The sequence below is a fragment of the Heptranchias perlo genome, chromosome 3 (assembly GCF_035084215.1).
Source record: "Heptranchias perlo isolate sHepPer1 chromosome 3, sHepPer1.hap1, whole genome shotgun sequence".
NCBI classification, from domain to species: domain Eukaryota; kingdom Metazoa; phylum Chordata; class Chondrichthyes; order Hexanchiformes; family Hexanchidae; genus Heptranchias; species Heptranchias perlo.
Window position 1 is genome coordinate 50,214,073 of NC_090327.1, and position 22,986 is coordinate 50,237,058.

Genomic DNA, 22,986 nt, shown 5'->3' on the forward strand with positions numbered 1-22,986 from the left:
GAGTGAGAGATACAGCATAAGGGACAAAAAAAAACACGTGCGAAAAAGCAATCTACTTGAGGTCTGAGGAGTTTGAGCACAGTCTAGTCCATACTCCAACAACCAAGATTTTTGAAAGTATATAAAGAACAGAGTTCCATATGTCAACAGTTGTACAGACAGGAAAAGTGGTATTTCCTTGGGTTTAGAACTGCAGGTTACAAGAATAGAAGTCATTTTTGATTTTCAAAGTATCAAATAAAAATTCTTTGTTCAGCTGCACAAACTAAAAAAATTGAATTGGTTAATGCCTACCATTCCCAGCTACTTCTCAAAAAAAAACATGTATTTAGTTATTGCTGTTTCAAAGTATTTTCTTCGCAAGTACAACTAAATTTAAGATTTCACTTCCCCATTATTGCTTTCCCTTTCTGTAGGGTAGTGATTATCTTGTTCACCTAATATGCAGAATGTCCCTGGTTCTATACCAGGCAGGAACACAAAGTTAACTTCCCCACTATTAATCCCCATTTCCTCAATCCATGCTATTAGAATCTGAAAGTATAATTACTTGCCATAGTCACTTCATTATACAACTGCCCAATGCTGCAGGCAAAAGTCCAGGTTGTCGGTGAGAAGCAGTCATATTGATGCTCTTTTTAAGACATTCTTGATATGATAGTCAGACAATGCCTTTGTGATACTATCTTCCCTTGCAGACTTTAAGGATGGAAGCAGATGAGAAACTCAGTAAATGGTAACACGTAAATGTAAAGAGGTGTATTGGAGAAAACATTTACCCCAATCTATGTTTCTTTTAATAATTATATATGAGCCTATGCCAGCATACAGCAGCACCTGGATAACATCCAGGCTTGGACTGGCAAGTGGTAAGGCTGCATTGATTGGGCAATTGGGGATGCACATAGAAGATGAACCACTGCAGTCCTTGTATCAAAGGTGCTCCATAAGCTGTTCGAAAGGAAATTGCAGGATTTGACCCAGTAACATTGAAGGTAACAGCAATATAAGTCTAAATCAGGCTGGTGTGTGACTTGGAGGGAAACTTGGAGATGATGGTGTACCCATGATGGTGCTGCTCTTGTCATTAGTAGAGATTGCAGGGCTGGGAAGTGTTGTTGAAGTAAGCTTGGTGTGTTCCTACAGTGCATCCTGTAAATAGTACATACTGCAGCTAGTGTACCAATGGTAGAGGGGATGAATATTGAGTACAGTGGCAGGATGCCAATCAAGTACCCTGCTTTGTGGAGAGGCATTGAGAGGTTGAGGTGAGTCACTCTTGCAGAGTACCCATCCTCTGCCCTACACTTGTAGTCACAGTGTTGATATGGCTGGTCCAATTAAACTTCTGGTCAATGGTAACCCCCAAAATGTTGCTAGTGGGGACTTGGTGGTGTTGAAGGTCAGGGGGAGGTGGTTGGACTTTCTCTTGCTGGAGATGGCCTTTACCTGGCACTTATGTGGCACAAATGTTACTTGCCACATCTCAGCCTGCTGTAGGCTGATATGGGCTACTTCATTATATGGGGAGTTGCAAATAGAACTGAACACTATAATTGTCAGTGAGTAGCCCCACTTCTGACCTTATGACCAGTCACGTGACAACAGCAACAAGGCCAGTGGGAGCCTTTGGTGGCAAAATATTCGGCAGCAGGATCAGTGGCCAAGGTGGTAGAGTTTGGCAAAAAGATTAACGGGAGCAGGCAAAAACCTGTTAAGATAAAACTAACTTAGTAATGGAAGTGTGTGGCAGTAAGTCAGAAGAATCCAGAATGAAGCAGGCATGCAATAGTCTTTTTAATATTATGAGATCCAAGCCAATGAAAAATGCAAACTTCTGAAATCCTGAGAAAATAAGAAGCAGTACTGTAAGTAGCAAGAAGTGGAACAGCATCCTAGGCCACCTTAAACCCTAGTACAATGTCCAACATAAACAGAAAATTAGAAAGTAAAATGAACAACAACTATTTGGGAGGGAAACACCAAAAATAAAGCAATTAAAGATCAAAAATGACTGAAATTGGAAGAAAAGCAGAAGCAGGCAAGAAACCAGAGAAAGGCAAATCACAGAGACATTGGGAACAAAGTACATGAATCTATAAAAGAAAAAGACTGGAAATTGAAAGTAGTAAGCAACCATTATTGTAAAAACATATTTCTAAGAAAGAAGCTGGTATAGTCATAATTTATGGAGGATGTGAACAGTTGAGTTTTACCGACACTGATACTCATAGCAGTATAGCAATTTTTCCAATTGATAATATATTATGCCCCCTCCCCTACATGGAACCTAAGAAATGTGAAATAATATCCGCTCTGTTTCCTGACTGCAGTGCCAATCAAATATAATGCTACTGTTGTGGTCTGTTGAATTCTGCAATCCAGTTCAGCTGCTACTATAACCCCTGTGGTTCTGCAATACATCTCAAGGCCAGAGTTGAGGAATACATTATGCTCCCCACCACAAGGTTTTGAAATTCAGAACTGACATAAAAAACCTATTTCAGGGGAATAAACAGGTTGAAATAATTATGTATACTTAGCGTACCAGGAGCATGGGATTAGCTCTTTGCTGCAATGACTGATGTTGCAGATCTGAACGGCATTATACATACTGATACTACGACCCACACATTCTAACCACCCATGAACTCCATGTTGCTTCATAAATCAAGCAACCCGAAAATGGTACTAAATGTGGATTTGTTAATTGACAAGGTGCCATAAAGATATATACAACTACCTACCCCTGGAAGTCTTAAATTGTCATCATGTTTGAGTTGCTCATAGCAGCTATTATAACATGTTCTTTTCAGCACACCTATTATGTGTGGAGGGCACACAAACCTATTTCCCTCACAAAAAAAAACCTAGAAATTTCCTGACAAGAATGGGCATGCTATAAAGATGCCTCTTTCTCTTCCCAGTAGGCTCCATAGCAGCATGCCAAGTCATGGAAAGTGAAGAAAATGCTTCCAAGCAGGAATGCCCTCAATATATGGATAATCAACAGGAAATGCAGCAGTAAGAGTAACTGACAGGAAATCACAGTACTGAGCAAATGACCCCAAATAACAGAATGACCGACCTTTTGGGACGCTTGAGTCGCATTTTGTGAGGCTATCTAACCCTTTCTTTTTTTCTTCACCTGGTCTCCTGGGCCATCCTGCATCTGCAGCCAGTTAGGTAGGTCGGCAGCCTGCTCCTTTGCTTCTGCGCATGTGAGCCACTGAGGCCACACAAGGGTGTCTCTTCTCCTCCAGAGTGAGAAGGCACCTAATCTCTACTTGGTACCTCCCCATAGCAGCATTGCTAGCTTCAGTGATGTAGGGAATTATAAACTAGTCTGCTTATTAAAATTTTTCTATCATTGGTTTGCTGGGGATCTCAACTCATGCCCAAGGACATAAAAATATGGTAAATTGTTAAAAGTTGTAAACACATTGGGGTAGAATTTCTGCAGAGGGTCCCTAATCTCCCACCATTACTTTGACTGAAGATTGGCAGGAACGACAAACAGGTTTCCTCTGATCTTCTGCTGAAGTTACAGCCGGAGATCAGAAGAACCCCACGGAAATCACTGGCAATTGGCTCCAAACATTGGTCCTGACCAATGGTCATGTAATATATAAGCAGAGAGCATGAGACACTACATATATTAATATGAGACCCACAAGCAGCAAATTCAAAAGGACTTCATCCTTCTCAATTGTATTATCGAAAGAAAATGATAGAAGGCCCCGTTTGTCCAGGTCACAGATCTAACTTAAGGAAACTACAATATATGAAAGGCAATCATAGTTTATAATGGTGAATCTAAGGCATCAACTTACTTTGCCTCAGCTTGTAAAATTGACTACAGTAAATCTATTGTACACAAGGTTCAAATCCTACACTATATTTCAGTGATAAAGTGGAAAAAATTCACAATGAGAACATTCCATTGGTGAAGCACCCTCTCCTGGAGGACATGAGCAGGAAAACTTTTTTGTCTGTCACCAGAGGAAAAAAATGGGAAACAAGAAGTATAAGACAATATGTGGGCATGATTTGGGTTGGAAATTTTTTGCCCAAATTTGTAACCAATAACTAGAACAAAATATACAGCAAATGGAAAACACTGGTTTCAGGTGAGGAGCATAAACTCTAGTCATACCACAGCACCAGTATAAGATACCCTTGCCTGGGAGTGGGGGAGATGCACGGGAGATGAAAGTAGAGGAATAACTGGGAGACATTCCTATGACATCAGGTGGCTTCTGAATATATGCGCTAAGTGCTTCCTAAAACTAACCTGTGTATCCTTCCATCACAACTGAAAAAAAAGTCTTCCCAAAGGTTCAAGTTGAATAAAATAGGCTTCAGTTTTATTCTTGCCACATGGGTCCCACCGATGCATTATATTGCCAGCCACAACTAATGAATGTAGCCTATAGCTTCTATCTGAAAAGAGGCAAGTGAGATACACACTAATACATTTTATGTGCACACTGCTCATTTAAACTGGAAATAGCCACTAGGTTACTCACAACCTAACAGGTCAAGGCAATGGGTCACGATTACAGCTACCTCTTGATGCATGTGTCAGCATAGAGCTCTTGCCTTTGGGTCCACAGGTATGTGTTCAAGCTCCATTCTGGGACTTGAGTAAATAATTTAGGGTGACACTAATGAAATACAGAAGGAGATAAGATATTGAACTGAGGCCCTGTCTATATGTTCCAATGGATGTTAAAGATCACAGGCACTATTTGAAGAGCAGGGAATACTGTGTCCTAGCCAATATTAATTCCTCTCTCAACTAATACCAGCAAAAACAGATTACTGTATCACTGTCCCTCGTCATATCTTACTGTATGTAAAATGACTGCCTACTTAACTATCACTGTAATGCATTTGAGCATTTCTAAGAAAAGCCCTTGAACATGTTGTCGCCTTCCAAATCCATGCCCATCTTTCCCGCAACTTTATATTTGTACCTCTCCAATCTGGTTTCCACCCCTGCCACAGCACTGAAACAGCCCTAAACAAAGTCATAAATAACATCCTTTGTGACTGGTGCATTATCCCGCCTCATCCTTCTCGACCTGTCTGCAGCCTCTGACACAGTTGACCACATCATCCTCCTGTAATGCATCTCCTCCATTCCCAGCTGAGTGGAACTGCCGTCTCCTGTTTCCACTCTTACCTATTCAGTCATAGCCAGAGAACCTCCTGCAATGGCTTTTCTTCCCACCCCACGTTACTTCTGGAGTTCCCTAAGGATCAATCCATGGCCCCCTCCTATTTCTCATCTACATGCTGCTCCTCGACATCATCCGAAGACACATCATGTTCCATATGCAGACTGACGATACCCAACTTTAACTCACCACCACCTCTCGCAACCCCTCCACTGCCTGTGTTATCAGACTAATTGTCCAAAATCCAATCTTGAATGAGCCAAAATTTCCTCCAATTAAACATAGGGAAGACCAAAACCATTGTTTTCGGCCCCCACCACAAATTCCGTTCCCTAGCCACCAATTCCATTCCCCTCTCTGGCCACTGTCTCAAGTTGAACCAGACTTCACAACCTCAGCGTCCTATTTGACCCTGAGCTGTACTTCCAACCCCATGTCCACTCCATCACAAAGACGGCCTACTTCAACCTCTGTAATATTGCCACTTTCCATCCCTGCCTTAGCCCATCTGCTGCTGAAAACCTCATCCATGCTTTTGTTACTTCCAGCCTTGACTATTCCGATGCTCTCCTGGCCAGCCTTCCATCTCCCACCCTCCATAAACTGGAGTTCATCCAGAACTCTGCTGCACATGTTCTAACTTGCACTAAGTCCTGTTCACCCATTACCCCTGTGCTTGCTCACCCTACATTGGCTCTCGGTCCAACAACGCCTCAATTTTAATAGTCTCATCCTCACGTTAAAATTCCTCCCTGGCCTTACTCCTCCCTCCAGACTTACATCTCTCAGAGAACTCTGCATTCCTCCAACTCTGGCCTCTTGTTCATCCTCTACTTCCTTTGTCCCACCATTGGCGGCCGTACCTTTAGCCGTCTGGGCCCTAAGCTCTGGAGTTCCCTCCACAAACCTCTTCGCCTTGCTACCTCTCTCTCCTCCTTTAAGATGCTCCTTAAAACCTACATCTTTGACCAAGCTTTTGGTCACCTCTGCTAATGTATCCTTCCTTGACTCAGTGTCAATTTTTGTATGATTATACTCCTGTGAAGCGTCTTAGGGCATTTTACTATGTTAAAGGCACCATATACATGCAGGTTGTTGTTGTAAGTTGACATCTTATTCAAAAGACAGCACCTTCAACAATGCAGTACTCCCACAGAAGTGCTATCACAGATTTTATCGACTCAGATAAAAGATACCAACTGAGGTAAACTGACATACGTATGAACACATTTACTATATGTAACACAGCTGTTCTTGGTATTACAATAACAACTGTGAGCAATGCAGGCACATGTCGAGATACAAAATCAACTGCACCAAACTGGCATGACAGCCAAAACATTGTTGGAGAAAACAAACCAACATGAGGAATTCCTTATTCAGCTAGGTGGGAAAACACTAAGTATCTCAATCTACATAATGCTAACATTCTATGGCCTATACTCACCCTTATAATATTGTAACAGATTTATATAACAGTAATTTTAAAAATTGGCATAGGATTTAAAGTTGCATAGCAAAACTTAAAGGAAAAAAATCAGTGTTAACAGAATGCAGAAATTCCAGTGGCAAAACTCAGAACATTTTAACAGAAAAGAAAACCACAGAAGAATTGTTAAAAAAATGCTTTGTTTTTAAGGGTGTAAAAAACATTCAAGGTTAAATATTAATTTATTTTACATTTTCTACCACATGTTGGGAATATAGTAAATAATTAGAACCTTATTAATTGCATTACATAGAGACTACACATCAGAAACTCATGGTTTATGCAAAATAATCCACTTTGTCCCATGTAATGTCTCTATGCAAGTACCCCCTCCATTATCAGCACAAAAAAGGGTGGATTAATAACAAGGCTCACTCAGGGCACAGCAGGTCTATAGTCAGTAGCTGAGCCATACAGACCAGGAAAATCCAAGATTTGGTCCCTGCTGTGCTAAATTAGCTCTCAATCTGGTGGCGGTCTTGAATGCCTTGATTTAAGGAGCATTAAATTGGCCAGGAATCCTGCTCATAATTGGTATAGAGTCAACCCTGCTGAAATGTGCATATCTGCACGAAGACACGATCAGGCTCTGCTATGGTGTCCCTGGATTGAGTATCTGCTGACACTATGGTTATGTTAAACACCAAAATTGTTTATCTTCCAGAAATCTACCAGTAAAAGCCCAATCATCATTCTGTAATAGCTATTTCAATTTTTGGTTTTGCTTATGGTAATAGGGTAACATTCAACTCAAAGACATTACATTATATGGAAATGAAATACTTTTATTTACAAAATGCATTTGTGTACCACCACCATCTACTAGTTGGCTTTTTGAACATGTGCATTTATCTTCAATGAACATCTATAAAAACAAATCAAATAAAAATATGTATATATAGGTTCTATTTAAAGACAAATCTTTTTGGTTACTCAGTGTTAATTGTACTATTATACTTACAGAAATATATATGTTATCAAGTAAAATAATTATACTGATCGATTTAATTGCTTGGATGCATCTTAACTGTGACATAAAATTACTTGTGTTTATGCAGATTTTCCAAAGAAAGCAAAATGAATTTAGGTCTATGTAAATTTGATATTTTCCCCCCCATTTTAAATTACACCTTAATTAGACCAAAAACATAAAAGAATCAGGTAGTTTAACAAAAAAAACTACTGGACACAGTAAATCAAATCAACTATTTTACCTTCTCAAACATATAAAATACAATATAAAGTCATTCAAAATCTTGCAATGCAAGAGAAAAAAAAAGTGCAAGAAAAGGCTTCATTTAAATTTTCTTGATAAGCTATCAAGCCAGTGTCATGTATTCTTCTATACCACAGGTATTTGTGCTTTTAAAAAAAAGCTTGTGTTAAATATAAAATATAATTTCTGTAGTGTACAAGACCAAATTTTCATCCACAATTTCCCCATAGCAAGTTCCTGATCTTGGCCCATTTGTCTGGGGAGAGATTAAGTGAAGCAGTTCACTCACTATACCCCCCACAAGGCATACTGAGTGAACTCAGAAAGCTGCATCATTTATATTGTAGGCATTGATGTCTATGTCATGGTCTAACTTTGGTTTCTCCTCTATGCTGCTCTTGTATTTTGTATATAATTACTGGGTAATATCTGCATATGCACTTTGGGGGTGAAGTTCCGCAGGTGTTCTCCCACTCATCTGCTGCAACTTCAGCAGGAGCTGCGGAAACCTCGGAAAAATAGCTAGGATTTCTGTGACTCTTACGCTGAAATTACAGTGGATGAGCAAGACACCTTCCGTAGAAACTCATCCCCTTTTTTATATTATACTACAGGAAGTTTCTATTATAAATGTGGACTTAGGAATTTGTAATGGAAAAAGTTGTTAGGAAGTGCGTACAAACATAAGATTTTTATTATGTTATACAGATATGGTTTTGTTTTGTTTTTTGACAGACATGCATTTTATTTTTGATTAGCTTTTTTCTGTTTTATATATTTTTGCTTTTGCAATGTTCCAAATTTATCTCTTTCTCTGTGACGTTTCAGTTGAATGACACACAATCATCTATTGTGCTACCATGTGATATTCTCAAATGAACAATATCTTGTATTTATATAGCACCTTTAATATAGTAAAACATCCCAAGGCACTTCACAGAGATGTAATTGGGCAAAAATGGACAGCAAGACAAGAAATAGATATTAGGAAGAGGTGGAGAAAGGTGGAAAGGCAGAGGGATTTAGAGAAGGAATTCCAGAGCATTGGGCATAGACGGCCGACGGCACGGCCGCCACTGGCGGGGCGAGGGAGATGCACAAATTGCCAGAGTCAGTGGAACAGAGAGTTTGTATGGCAGGGGGAGGGGGGGAGGTAAGGCTAGAGATGGTTCCAGAGATAGGCCATGAAATACCAGGGATTCAACAAGAAACATTATTTTTGTGGTGTGCATAAACGTAGCCGTAGTTCTGAAATTATTTAATAATATCACCTGATGAGGTTGTTTTCATTACTTTTATTGGTTTTATTTTCACTGTTTAAAAATTCTTATCTGTGAATTATATATGTTACTATTGCAGATAGGTGATAATTTTATTTTAAATATCTATTTTTTGCATATTCTTCCTCATAAGCAGTTTGCAATGTGCCTTAATCCCTTTCAGTTTACATGGGATTTTTACTTTCCTTGTCCCTTCTTTTCTAAATATAAAAGATATCCCTTTGCTAGACACCTCATTCCTCTGGTGGCAGAACAAGCAAATATGTGCTCTAAGAATTGTGTAACAACAGCTTTAGGCAACTATCCCATTCTGACTTTTATATAGAAACTTGAGAAAGGATGAGCGTTTTCAACATACTCTCCAGCACATTCACTATTAGTTATATCAACCCTTTTCTATTGCAGTTCTTTTGGACAGAAGGTTCAATATTATAATGCCAACACATATTTTTATTTGGATCTTCTGTATTTGTAATAGCAATAGAAAGTTTCAAGCCTTGTGTTGTGACTATTTGAAACATGGGGTTGTTAAAAATTGTTTTAAATTTAGTTCACTTGTGCCTGGTGCTATTCCCATTCATTTACTTAGGTTTTCAAAATCATTAAGGAAGTTGGGCTCGGTACAAACTTTGATGTAACCCAAATGAAATTTTCAAAATTAAAACAGGAATTGGCAAAGTTGATTCCAGCAAATTGTTCATTATCGCAAAGGGCTCAAATACTGGGGAATATAAGTAAATTAAAGATTAGGGATAAAATCAGAAAATACTGGAATTACTCAGCATGTCAGGCAGCATCTGTGGAGAAAGAAATAGAATTAACGTTTCAGATCGATGACCCTTCATCAGAACTGGCTGCCAGTTCTGATGAAGGGTCATTGACCTGAAACGTTAACTCTGTTTCTTTCTCCACTGTGCTGCCTGACCTGCTGAGTATTTCCAGCATTTCCGGTTTTTATTTCAGATTTCCAGCATCCGCAGTATTTTGCTTTTGATTTAAAGACTAGGGAGTAAGGAATAAGAAGGAAAGTTGGGCAGAAAAAAAGACTTGCGGAATAAATTACCAGGGAAGGACATGGAAGTGGACAGTGTAAATAGGTTCAAGAGACAATAGGGTTGGTGTCATATTTACTTAGCTGTGTTTGATCATTTGTTACATGCACACTATATTTCTTATGGAGTGTTCTTTAGTTTTTGAGCTGTGGCAACATGTGTGGATATGAATCTCTTGTGTTGTTTGAAGCAGCTGGTCTTCATCTGGTGTAAAATCCCTTCAGTAGCAAATCAATACCTCATGTGAAATTAGCTAAAGGATCTTTTGTCCTGAGTGACAGTATATTTTGTGTTGCGCTGTTTGCTTCTATGGTGTTTTATTTTACTTTTTCCCTTCAATTTTCTTCCCTTTCTCCTGAACATGTGCCAGTTTCCACTTCTGTAGTGTTTTTATTGGTTATTGCTAATGCAAGCTGCAGCAGGAAGTGAAATTTTAAATTTAGTGCTTTCAAAGCTGAGAGCTAGTGTGTGTCGTACATGGGTTTCTAATTATGTAACAACTGCTTTGTTACAAAAATAACTCATTAGGAATAAATCAGATTAGTCTTGTGTGCACACCTGTGGATTTAAAAACAGAACAGATGCCAAGGAATATCTGAATGTCAGAAGGATTCATCTCAAATCAACCATCAAATCTCAGTTTGATTTTTTATAAATGTTTATGCATTATGTGATTGGTCTCTTGAAAATATCAGGCTTTCATCAGTTCTTTGCTCAAAATGTTCTATATAGCTATGTACTGAATGGGATATTTCAGCCCCTGGAATCATTTCACTTTTGACGTACATCCAGTATCATTATGAAATTTGTATGTTGAAATTATTTTCCAAACTTAGTCTGACTTGAACTGCATAGAGATTTAGTGTATGCTAATACATTAAAAAATGGATGATTTGCTATCAATGATAAAAAAAAATCCATGTGAATATCAGAGCTTACCACACTGCAGAATTGAACCTCATACCCCATAACCATACAGTACATACAATTTTGCAGGACTATTTACCATCACACATATGAATACAAAGTCACCTTCATGTCCCTTAGTATTCCTAGTTCTTGTGGGCGGTTCTATGATGCCCATGCTTTCAAATGCTTCATACTTTCATCTTCCTCCTTTGTTTTCTTCTTAGTTGTAACTAGAAAGGAGACAATTAGTGTTCCTTTATTGAGGAATTGTACTTTTTCCATGTGGCCCACACAATTCTCTAGCCAAGAGGGTGGATTGGCATCTAGCTCACATGCTTCTTAATCATTTACCAAAAGATATTCAAGCGTAGCCTGTGTTGTAATTCTAATTTCGCCCTCATCTTTAGAAACACTGTTCTAGTAACCCCTTGCTCAAAGACAATGTTAAATTGCCCATAATGTTGAACGTTTGTAACAATATCTAATTGTTACATGATATGGATAAGCAAATGTAAATAAAGAGCCATAATTTGATGTGGCAGGACATAGTTAGACTTGCCCTTGCACGTTTTGGTTTTTTAATTTTTTGCGTGGCAAGTTGCTGAAAGTGTAAGCTGATAACGTCGCAGCGAGGGAAACAGGACATCTGGGACCTGAATGAACAGGGCAAGCAACTGTGTATCTCCTTGATCAATCAGATTGAAGTATTCTGAAATTAACAGCGCAGGGGCTGAGAAGGAAGTGTAAATTAGTGTGGGTGAATTCAATGTCAAATCAGGTACGGAAAGGGAAATAAAGAGAGGGAATGAATAGAATAGAATAGGGTGGATAGAGAGAAACTATTTCCGCTGGTTGGGGATTCTAGGAATAGGGGGCACAGTCTAAAAATTAGAGCCAGACCTTTCAGGAGCAAGATTAGAAAACATTTCTACACACAAAGGGTGGTAGAAGTTTGGAACTCTCTTCCGCAAACGGCAATTGATACTAGCTCAATTGCTAAATTTAAATGTGAGATAGATAGCTTTTTGGCAACCAAAGGTATTAAGGGATATGGGCCAAAGGCAGGTATATGGAGCTAGATCACAGATCAGCCATGATCTTATCAAATGGCGGAGCAGGCACGAGGGGCTGAATGGCCTACTCCTGTTCCTATGTTCCTAAAGGTTGGATTAAGAGAGAGAGAAAAAGAAAGACAGAAAGGAAAATAAAAATAACATTTTAATGTAAAATTTTGCATTTCTAAAATCTCCCAACAACAATTAAAACCTGAAGGAATGAGACTCCATACTTGTAATAGTTAATTTTCAGTTCCAGCGAGGTTGAATGGCAGTAATTAATGCTTATCACGTCATTAAACGGGTACTCAGACTGAAATGAACAAGACTTGGATAACAGTAACAATATAAGGGGCAAAGAGGGGGAGGAATTTTTGAAAAGTGTTCAGGATAACTTTCTTGACCAGTATGTTTCCGGCCCAACGAGGAAGGAGGCATTGCTGGACTTGGTTCTAGGGAATGGGGCGGGCCAGGTGGAGCAAGTGTCAGTGGGGATCATTTAGGGAGCAACGATCATAGTACCATAAAGTTTAGAATAGCTATGGGAAAGGACATGAACCACTCTAAAGTAAAAATACTCAACTGGAGGAGGGCCAATTTCAGTGGGATGAGAACAGATCTGGCCTGGGTAAATTGGAATCAAAGATTGGCAGGCAAAACTGTAATTGAACAGTGGGCGGCCTTTGAAGAGGAGATGGTTGGGGTACAGTCTAGGCACATTCGCACAAGGCAGAAAGGTAGGGTAACTAAAGCCACAGCTCCCTGGATGACAAAAGAGATAGAGAGTAAGATGAAACCGAAAAAAAGGGTGTATGACAGATGTCAGGTTGAAAATACAAGTGAGAACCAGGTTGAATATAGAAAGTTCATTGGGGAAATGAAAAGGAAATAAGAGGGGAAAAGAGAGAGTAAGGGAATAGACTGGCAAGAAATCCAAAAGTCTTCCATAGGCCTGCAAACAGTAAACGGGTTGTAATAGGAGGGGTGGGGCCGATTAGGGACCATAAAGGAGATCTACTCATGGAGGCAGAGGGGATGGCGGAGGTACTAAATAAGTACTTTCCATCTGTCTTTACCAAGGAAGAAGATGCTGCCAGAGTCTCAGTAAAGGAAGATACAATTGAGATACTGGATGGGCTAAAAATTGATAAAAAGGTACTAGAAAGGCTAGCTGTAATTAAAAGTAGATAAGTCATCCGGTCCGGATGGGATGCATCTTAGGTTGCTGAGGGAAGTAAAGGTGGAAATTGTAGAGGAACTGGCCATAATCTTCCAAACATCCGTAGATACGGGGGTGGTGCCAGAGGACTGGAGAATTGCAAATGTTACACCCTTGTTCAAAAAAGGGTGTAAGGATAAATCCAGCAACTACAGGCCAGTCAGTTTAACTTCAGTGGTGGGGAAACTTTTAGAAACGATAATCCAGAACAGAATTAGCAGTCACTTGGACGAGGGTGGATTGATTAGGGAAAGCCAGCACGGATTTGTTAAAGGCAAATTGTGTTTAACCAACTTGATAGAGTTTTTTGATGAGGTAGCAGAGAGGGTAAATGAGGGCAATGCAGTTGATGTGGTGTATATGGACTTTCAAAAGGTGTTTGATAAAGCGCCGCATGATAGGCTTATCATCAAGATTGTGGCCCATGGAATAAAAGGGGCAGTAGCAACATGGATACAGAATTGGCTAAGTGACAGGAAACAGAGAGTAGTGGTGAACGGTTGTTTTTTGGACTAGAGGGAGGTATACAATGGTGTTCCCCAGGGGTTGGTGCTGGGACCACTGCTTTTCTTGATATGTATTAATGACTTGGACTTTGGTATACAGGGCACAATTTCAAAATTTGCAGATGACACAAAACTTGGAAGGGTAGTTAACAGTGAGGAGGATAGTGATAGACTTCAAGAGGATATAGACAGGCTGGTGGCACGGGTGGACATGTGGCAGATGAAATTTAACGCAGAAAATGCAAAGTGATACATTTTGGTAGGAAGAATGAGGAGAGGCAATATAAACTAGAGGGCACAATTCTAAAAGGGGTACAGGAACAGAGAGATCTGGGGGTATATGTGCACAAATCGTTGAAGGTGGCAGGGCAGGTTGAGAAAGCGGTTAAAAAAGCATACGGGATCCTGGGCTTTGTAAATAGAGGTACAGTGCACAAAAGTACGGAAGTCATGAACCACCTTTATAAAACATTGGTTCGGCCACAACTGGAGTATTGCGTCCAGTTCTGGGTATCGCACTTTAGCAAAGATGTGAAGGCCTTAGAGAGGGTGCAGAAGAGATTCCAGGAATGAGGGGCTTTAATTACGTGGATAGACTGGAGGAGCTGGGGTTATTCTCCTTGGAACAGAGAAGGTTGCGAGGAGATTTGATAGAGGTATTCAAAATCATGAAGGGTCTAGACAGAGTAGATACAGAAAAACTGTTCCCATTGGCGGAAGGGTCAAGAACCAGAGGGCATAGATTTAAGGTGATTGGCAAAAGAACCAAAGGTGACGAGGAAAAACTATTTTACACAGCAAATGGTTAAGATCTGGAATGCACTTCCCGCGGGGATGGTGGAGGCAGATTCAATCATGGCCTCTAAAAGGGAACTGGATAAGTACTTGAGAGGAAAAAATTTGCAGGGCTACGGGGATAGGGCTGGGGAGTGAGACTAGCTGGATTGGTCTTGCGTAGAGCTGGTACGAACTCGATGGGCTGAATGGCCTCCTTCCGTGCTGTAACCTTTCTATGATTCTATGACTTAACTTTCTGTGGTGAATTTAGTTTGTATCTACTGCGCAAATACAGGAACTACAAGCTGTTCAATGCATTTCACTGGTGAGGCAGACAGTGAGATGCCGTTTTCGCAAAGCTAACGGCAGAGCGGCGCCTCTCGGACAGCAACTTTTGGAATTCCACGTTTAACCACACAGCTGCCCTTGCCTGTAGTTGCAGCAGCATTTGCGCATAAATAATGGCGAGCACATTAGCCTCACTGTTATTTTGAGAGCAAATTCTGGCCCAATATAATTCATTAAGTTGTTGCTTACTGAATGTTAATATACTTGTAAGTGCTTTTTGTTAAACTCTTAACAAGAGACATTGATTTTATCGATAAAAAATACTTAAGTGTGGAAAACTTGTATAATTTACTCCCTTTTTCCAAATGGATTTTCACTAGTCCTGTGGTACATTAGTGTCCAAGAACATCCTGTATACTTTATTAATTCCAACAGCCAGCTCCAGTTAGCTCACCTTGTCTGGATGGGAGGGAAGTGGTTGGAACTTTTGGCAGTCCTTTACTCATTTTCTTATTTAATTCTTCTTGTTCCAGCTCCTCTAATTCTGCCAGCAATTCATCCTGGAAACAATGTGCATCAAACAATTTATGATGGCATGGAAGAACTTTGAGATTTACCCATAGCAACTAAAACACTGGAATTTTTTAATTGATAAAAGATGGAAAGGTAAAACACTCATAATTGAAAGAAGTTCAAGAAATAAATTAAATAATTTGAAACAACAATAATTTATATATAAAGGGCTATGGTCATAATGGAATACAAACTTTAATAAAACAACATTAATTGATCTAACTGATCAAGCTAATCATGTATGAAGTACAAATTAGATGAAGTCATTCATATCCTCACTTATATTGGTCTCTGCCCAATTTCCCTACCAACAGCAAACCAGAGAAATCTGTCTTGCTAACTGCTGCCCAGTGTCCATCCCTCATTGGGAACTCCTTGGCCTGCAGATGACAGCACTAGAGTTGTAAGGATAGAATTTTCTAACTTTGCATTGCAGATATTGAGAAATTTAGCACCCTACTCTTTTCCTCAGTTTCAGCTTCATCAGCAAAGAACCCTGGGAAATGGAGACAAGCTTTTTCGAAAGTCACATTCTTCTTGTTTATAGTGCAGCTATCAACAAAAAGTACTGCAGTTTCCAATTACAATGACAACCATAAGGTACTATTTGTCAGGGATACAATAGTTAATGGCCGACCAATACATAACCTTAACCTCTAACTTAATACAATAGGCATACTAATTTATATTAACTGACAAAACTCTTTTAAAAAAACATAAACATCCCTTTTTCCAATTTTCAGCCCTTTCCTCTCAGCTCCAGAAAACTCATGCTTAGGTACAGTTGCCAGCAGCCCTCTGGTAACTTATCCAAGTGGCAGTCTTCACTTGCAATAGGGGTCACTGCATAGTGATCAAGATCAAGCTGGTTTTCTTTTTCTACTTGGCCCAGGGACAATTGCAGCATCCCTACTGTTACACTGGCTGTCAATTGCTAACTCAGGACAGAACAGGGATTTAACCTGGTCCTTCCTAGACTCTATAGTTCAGCAATAAATCATGTGGTACATCTAGAGCCATCAGGGCAGCTCAGAGTATTTCTTTAAGGCCAACAATTTCATTGAAACATACAAAATTCTTACAGGGCTCGACAGAGTAGATGCAAGGAGGATGTTTCCCCTGGCTGGGGAATCTAGAACCAGGGGTCACAGTCTCAGAATAAGTGGTAGGCCATTTAGGACTGAGATGAGGAGAAATTTCTTCACTCAGAGGGTGGTGAATCTTTGGAATTCTCTACCCCAGAGGGCTGTGGAGGCTCAGTCATTGAGTACATTCAAAACAGAGATCGATAGATATTAAAGGCATCAAGGGATATGGGGACGGTGCAGGAAAATGGCGTTGAGGTAGAAGATCAGCCATGATCTTGTTGAATGGCGGAGCAGGCTTGACGGGCCTGATGGCCTACTCCTGCTCCTGTTTCTTATTTTCTTATGAATGTTCACAGAGCGATTTAAATTTCCAAGATCTATAACAGAACATGTGGTGATTGCATTATGTCTCTTCAAAAATGAAAAAGTAATTACATGGCTCAATATATTTTCAGCAATGCTTTCAGTTCCATAACTTATGACAAGTAAGGTGACACTATTTGATAGTAGTTCCCATTTCAGAAACATATCAGCATTCTACAAGGACTATTTTTATAGAAACTCTAATAATGTGGTCATTTTTAATACATATATTAAGCCTTACAGCTCCTCAAAGCACTGTTTTGAAATTAATGTTGTGCTACAATTGCACTTGTACATAAGTAAACCCCATTATACCAATATTGATTTAGCCAAGGTTTTCCCAGACATCAGCAATTGTATTTTTTGTTGTTGCTTTAACTACTTCTGTCTTTTTTTCTTGCCTGATCTTTCTCTCGCATTGCCTGAATCTTCTTTGATTTCCATGTCCTGCTCATCTATACCTGATTTTTTTTAAACTGATTTTTCTCTATATACACCTCTACAGAGAGGTAGCAGAGCTCCAATGCTGCATCAAGCCCAAATTACTGTCTGCCAGTGTGTTGGTAACGATGAAAATTGAAGGGACATGGGGACGGGGGCAGATTAAGAGGCTAAAAACAATCCAGAACTGAGCAATAAAGGCAGCATATCACCTCCTACGCTTTATCTGCTCAACCTATCTGCCCAACGTCTGTGGACTCCAAACAATGGAAGAAAGGTTTTTGATACACCGGCAGAGGTACCTTCACAAGACAAGAACTAACCCATCATTGTCACTGCTGCTAGAGGAAATAGGACAGAACCCACCCCAATGAATTTGCAACATTATTCTGTCTGTGGGCCTGCAGTAGGTGGCTGACCATTGCAACATTCAATCTCAGAGAAGCTTTTGGTGCAGGGGCCAACTGAGTTCCAATGAAATCCACACACTGGTCAGAACTGACTCATAAATTCCAGAATATCCAATATTAAAAATGATGTGAAAATATACCCTGGACTATCCTTAGCAAGCTCCCAGTGTGACCAGCAAAGGGCTGCTGGATTGAAAATGTCATTTTCTGATTGGTGAAAAAGGACAGTGAAAAGACATTTTTCAATCCTTCTATTTAAAAATTCCGTCCACCAAAAAGTCCTGAGCAGCAAAGGTCATAAGCCCAACTGAGCTTACAGGTAGGCAAATCTACAGCTTTTAGCTAAGGGGAAAATAAACAAGATTCAAAGTAATGAAAGGATGGGAAAAGGGTAAGAAAGCCTGGGCTATCCTAAATAGATTTACAATGTTAGTAGTAGTATACAGCTTTTTACATGCAGCCCACAGGCTCCATAAGCAATCGTGTGGCCCACAAATGGAAAAAGTTTGAATTTCCCCGACTGTCAGCCATGCTATCATCACTGGAACAAACAGCTGATGTCTAGAAATAAACAATAGTAAACAGGAAGAGCCCAAATTTGTTTATTAGACCCCCTCAATATCTTTCATACATTTAAAAAATTCCTTTCAGTATATTTTCTCCCCTTCACAAATCAACTCCAGATTTGTCATCTATATTTGATTAAATATTTTCTTATGTACCTCATCAAATTCTGAACCAAATGCAGCTGGTCGGGAAATTGCATCAGAGATTTCGTGTGCTATTTCATGCTGTTCTGTGATATCTTGCATCATCTCATCAATTTTATCTAAATCCCTGGGGGAAAAGAAATCAATTAATACCTCCAAAACTTTAGCTTCAGTTTTACCAACTCAGTTTTCCTTCAAACCATTTCAGACACTGGCCTCTACAATTATGGGTTTTTGTGGGATTTCATTTTATTCATAAGACACATTTAATGTAGAAACTTAAAGTTTTTTAATGTAATTTCAATCTTTAATAAACTAACCTGGTATATGAAGGAGCATCAAATGAGGCCTTATGGGTTGAGCTAAAGAACAAAAAAGGGGCAGTCACACTACTGGGAGTGTACTATAGACCCCCAAACAGTCAGAGGGAGATAGAGGAGCAAATATGTAGGCACATTTCTGAGAAGTGCAAAAACAATAGGGCAGTAATAGTAGGGGATTTCAACTACCCTAATATTAACTGGGATACAAACAGTGTGAATGGCATAGAGGGCGCAGAATTCTTAAATTGCATACAGAAGAATTTTTTTAGCCAGTGTATAGCAAGCCCAACGAGAGGCGGGGGGTGCAGTTCTGGATTTAGTTCTAGGAAATGAAGAGGGGCAGGTGGAAGAAGTAGCAGTGGGAGAGCATTTTGGTGGTAGTGATCATAATACAGTTAGTTTTAGCATAGTTATGGAAAAGGACAAAAAAAGACAGAGCAGCAGTTAAAGTTTTCAATTGGGGAAAGGCCAATTTTACTAAACTGAGAAGTGATTTAGCAGAAGCAAACTAGAAACAGCTACTTGAAGTCAGTGTCAGAGCAGTGGGAGACATTCAAAGGGGTGATTCAAGGGGTTAAGGGTAAACATGTTCCAACAAAGAAAAAGGGAGGGGCTGCCAAATCTAGAGGCCCCTGGATGTCAAGAAGCATTCAGGGTAAGATAAGGCAGAAAAAGAAAGCCTGTAATAGACACTGGGAACTCAATAATATGGAAAGCTTAGAGGAGTATACAAAGTGCAGGGGTGAAGTTAAAAAGGAAATTGGGAAAGGCAAAGAGAGAGCATGAAAAAATATTAGCAAGTAAAATCAAAGAAAACCAAAAGATGTCTTATAAATACATAAAGAGCAAGAGGATAACTAAGGAAAGAGTAGGGCCTATTAGAGACCAAAAAAGTAAACTATATGTGGGTATGGTTCTTAATGAATACTTTGTGTCTGTCTTCACAAAGGAGAGGGATGATATAGGGATTGAAGTTAAGAAGAAGTGTGAAATATTGGATGGGATAAACATAGTGGGAGAGGAAGTATTAAGGGGATTAGCATCTTTGAAAGTAGATAAATCACAAGGGCCGGATGAAATGTATCCCAGGCTATTAAAAGAAGCCAGGGAGGAAATAGCGGAGGCTTTAACAATCATTTTCCAAACTTCACTGGATACAGGCGTAGTGCCGGAGGATTGGAGGACTGCTAACGTTGTACCATTGTTTAAAAAGGGAGCAAAGGATAGACCGAGTAATTACAGGCCAGTCAGCCTAACCTCAGTGGTGGGCAAATTATTGGAATCAATTCTGAGGGACAGGATAAACTGTCACTTAGAAAGGCACGGACTAATCAAGGACAGTCAGCACGGATTTGTTAAGGAGAGGTCGTGTCTGACTAACTTGATTGAATTTTCGAGGAGGTGACCAGAAGGATCGATGAGGGTAGCGCAATTGATGTAGTCTACATGGATTTTAGCAAGGCTTTTGACAAGGTCCCACGTGACAGATTGGTCAAAAAAGTAAAGGTCAAGGGAATGTGGCAAATTGGATCCAAAATTGGTTCAGTGGCAGGAAGCAAAGGGTAATGGTCAACAGGTGTTTTTGCGCCGGCTGTTTCTAGTGGGGTGCCGCAGGGCTCGGTACTAGGTCCTTTGCTTTTTGTGGTATTCATTAATGATTTGGGCTTAAACGTAGGGAGGCTGGGTGGCTCGTTTCTCAGCCGGTGCAGACACGATGGGCTGAATGGCCTTCTTAACCACCTTATCTACCTGTCCTGCTACCTTCAGGGATCTGTGGACATGTACTCCAAGGTCCCTCACTTCCTCGACACCTTTCAGTATCCTCCCATTTACTGTGTAGTTCCTTGCCTTGTTTGCCCTCCCCAAATGCATTACCTCACATTTCTCCAGATTGAATTCCGTTTGCCACTTTTCTGCCCACCTGACTAGTCCATTGATATCTTCCTGCAGTCTACAGCTTTCCTCCTCACTATCAACCACACAACCAATTTTTGTGTCATCTGCAAACTTCTTAATCATACCCCCTACATTTAAGTCCTAATCATTAATAAATACCACAAAAAGCAAGGGACCTAGTACTGAGCCCTGCAGAACCCCACTGGAAACATCCTTCCAGGCACAAAAACATCGACCTTTACCCTTTGCTTCCTGCCACTGAGCCAATTTTGGATCCAACTTGCCACTTTCCCTTGGATCCCATGAGCTTGTACTTTTTTGACCAGTCTGCCATGTGGGACCTTGTCAAAAACCTTGCTAAAATCCATGTAGACTACATCAATTGCGCTACCCTCATCTACCCTCCTTGATACCGCCTCAAAAAATTCAATCAAGTTAGTCAGACACGACCTTCCCTTAACAAATCCACGATGACTGTCCTTGATTACTCCGTGCCTTTCTAAGTGACGGTTTATCCTGTCCCTCAGAATTGATTCCAATAATTTGCCCTCCACCGAGGTTAAACTGACTGGCCTATAATTACTTGGTCTATCCCTCGCTCCCTTTTTAAATAATGGTACAATGTTAGCAGTCCTCCAATCCTCCGGCACCACGCCTGTATCCAGTGAGGATTGGAAAATGATGGTCAGAACCTCCGCTATTTCCTCCCTTGTTTCTTTTAACAGCCTGGGATACATTTCATCCGGCCCTTGTGATTTATCTACTTTCAAAGATGCTAATCCCCTTAATACTTCCTCTCTCACTATGTTTAGCCCATGCAATATTTCACACTCCTCCTTAACTACAATGTCTGCATCGTCCCTCTCTTTTGTGAAGACAGACACAAAGTATTCATTAAGAACCATAGCAACATCTTCCGCCTCCATACATAGGTTATCTTTTTGGTCGCTAATAGGCCCTACTCTTTCCTTAGTTATCCTCTTACTCGTAATGTATTTTTAAAACATCTTTGGGTTTTCCTTCATTTTACTTGCCAATATTTTTTCATGCCCTCTCTTTGCTTTCCTAATTTCCTTTTTAATTTCACCCCTGCACTTTCTATACTCCTCTAGACTTTCTGCAGTATTGAGTTCTCGGTGTCTGACATAAGCTTTCCTTTTCTGCCTTATCCTACCCTGTATGCTCCTTGACATCCAGTGGGCTCTAGAATTGCCAGTCCCACCCTATTTCTTTGTGGGAACATGTTGATTCTGAATCTCTTGGACCTCTGAACTCCTTCAACCTGCCCAGCTTCATTTCCTAAAACTAAATCCAGAACTGCCCCCTCTCTTGTTGGGCTTGCTACCTACTGGCTAAAAAAAGTTCTCCTGAAAATGCAATTTAAGAATTTTGTGCCCTCTATGCCTTTCACACTGTTTGTATCCCAGTTAATATTAGAGTAGTTGAAATCCCGTATTACTGCCCTATTGTTTTTGCAGTTCTCAGGAATTTGCCTAAATATTTGCTCTTCTATCCCCCTCTGACTGTTTGGGGGTCTACAGTACACTCCCAGTAGTGCAACTGCCCCTATTTTGTTCCTTAGCTCAACCCATATGGCCTCATTTGATGTTCCTTCTAACTTATCATCCCTACTCACAGCTGTAATTGTTTATTTAATCAAAATTGCCACCCCACCTCCTTAACTGAATGTGGAGTTGGGGAGGAGCAGTAGTGCTCCTCCCTGCCCCACATTAAAACTGGGAGCAACTGCCAGTCATCGCTCGTCCATCCTCCTGACTATCACCCCGTACCGTCCCCCCGATATATCCACACAAACAACAATAGGGACTAAAAAAAATTGAATGCAATATGGATCCAAAGTAATGTCAATTATTAGAATCACTTATTTGGAAATAAGCTAACTAGAATTTGGCACAGATGGATCACTTACATGTGCTCATGAGCAGCTTTTATGGCCTTTGCAGCATAGCCCATAGATTTCAATACTTCAGTATTTGTGTTTGCATTTTCTAATGCTTCTCGTTGGAATTCAATTGTAGAGAGTGTACCATCAATCTGTGCTAACTGTTTTTCAAATCTCTTCTTTCGTTTGAGTGCTTGTAGGGCAGCTGGGAAAAGAAACAATATAACTATGAATGTAATCAGTTCAAGGAATATAACTTTAGTATCAGATTTTCAGAAAGTATTTTCAGAATATCCACCACATAA

At 40.0% G+C, this 22,986-nt stretch overlaps 1 protein-coding gene across 4 annotated transcripts in view; it reads right to left on the bottom strand.

Moving 5' to 3' along the window:
• Positions 1 to 22,986, bottom strand: part of LOC137313795 (charged multivesicular body protein 4b-like) — a 72,982-nt gene that overhangs the window by 41,409 nt on the left and 8,587 nt on the right. For 3 of the 4 annotated variants that reach the window (XR_010961058.1, XM_067979586.1, XM_067979587.1), the window contains exons 2-5: positions 22,709 to 22,886; positions 18,572 to 18,686; positions 15,429 to 15,534; positions 11,253 to 11,359 (exon numbers count right to left, since the gene is read on the bottom strand). Coding sequence is in view for 3 of the 4 variants with exons in the window: in XM_067979586.1 (XP_067835687.1) it covers positions 11,292 to 11,359; positions 15,429 to 15,534; positions 18,572 to 18,686; positions 22,709 to 22,886 (467 nt within the window). In the remaining variant the exon portion in view is untranslated. Of the gene's footprint in view, positions 1 to 7,436; positions 7,538 to 11,252; positions 11,360 to 15,428; positions 15,535 to 18,571; positions 18,687 to 22,708; positions 22,887 to 22,986 lie in introns of those variants that run through there. The other variant, XM_067979585.1, reaches the window with a different exon arrangement.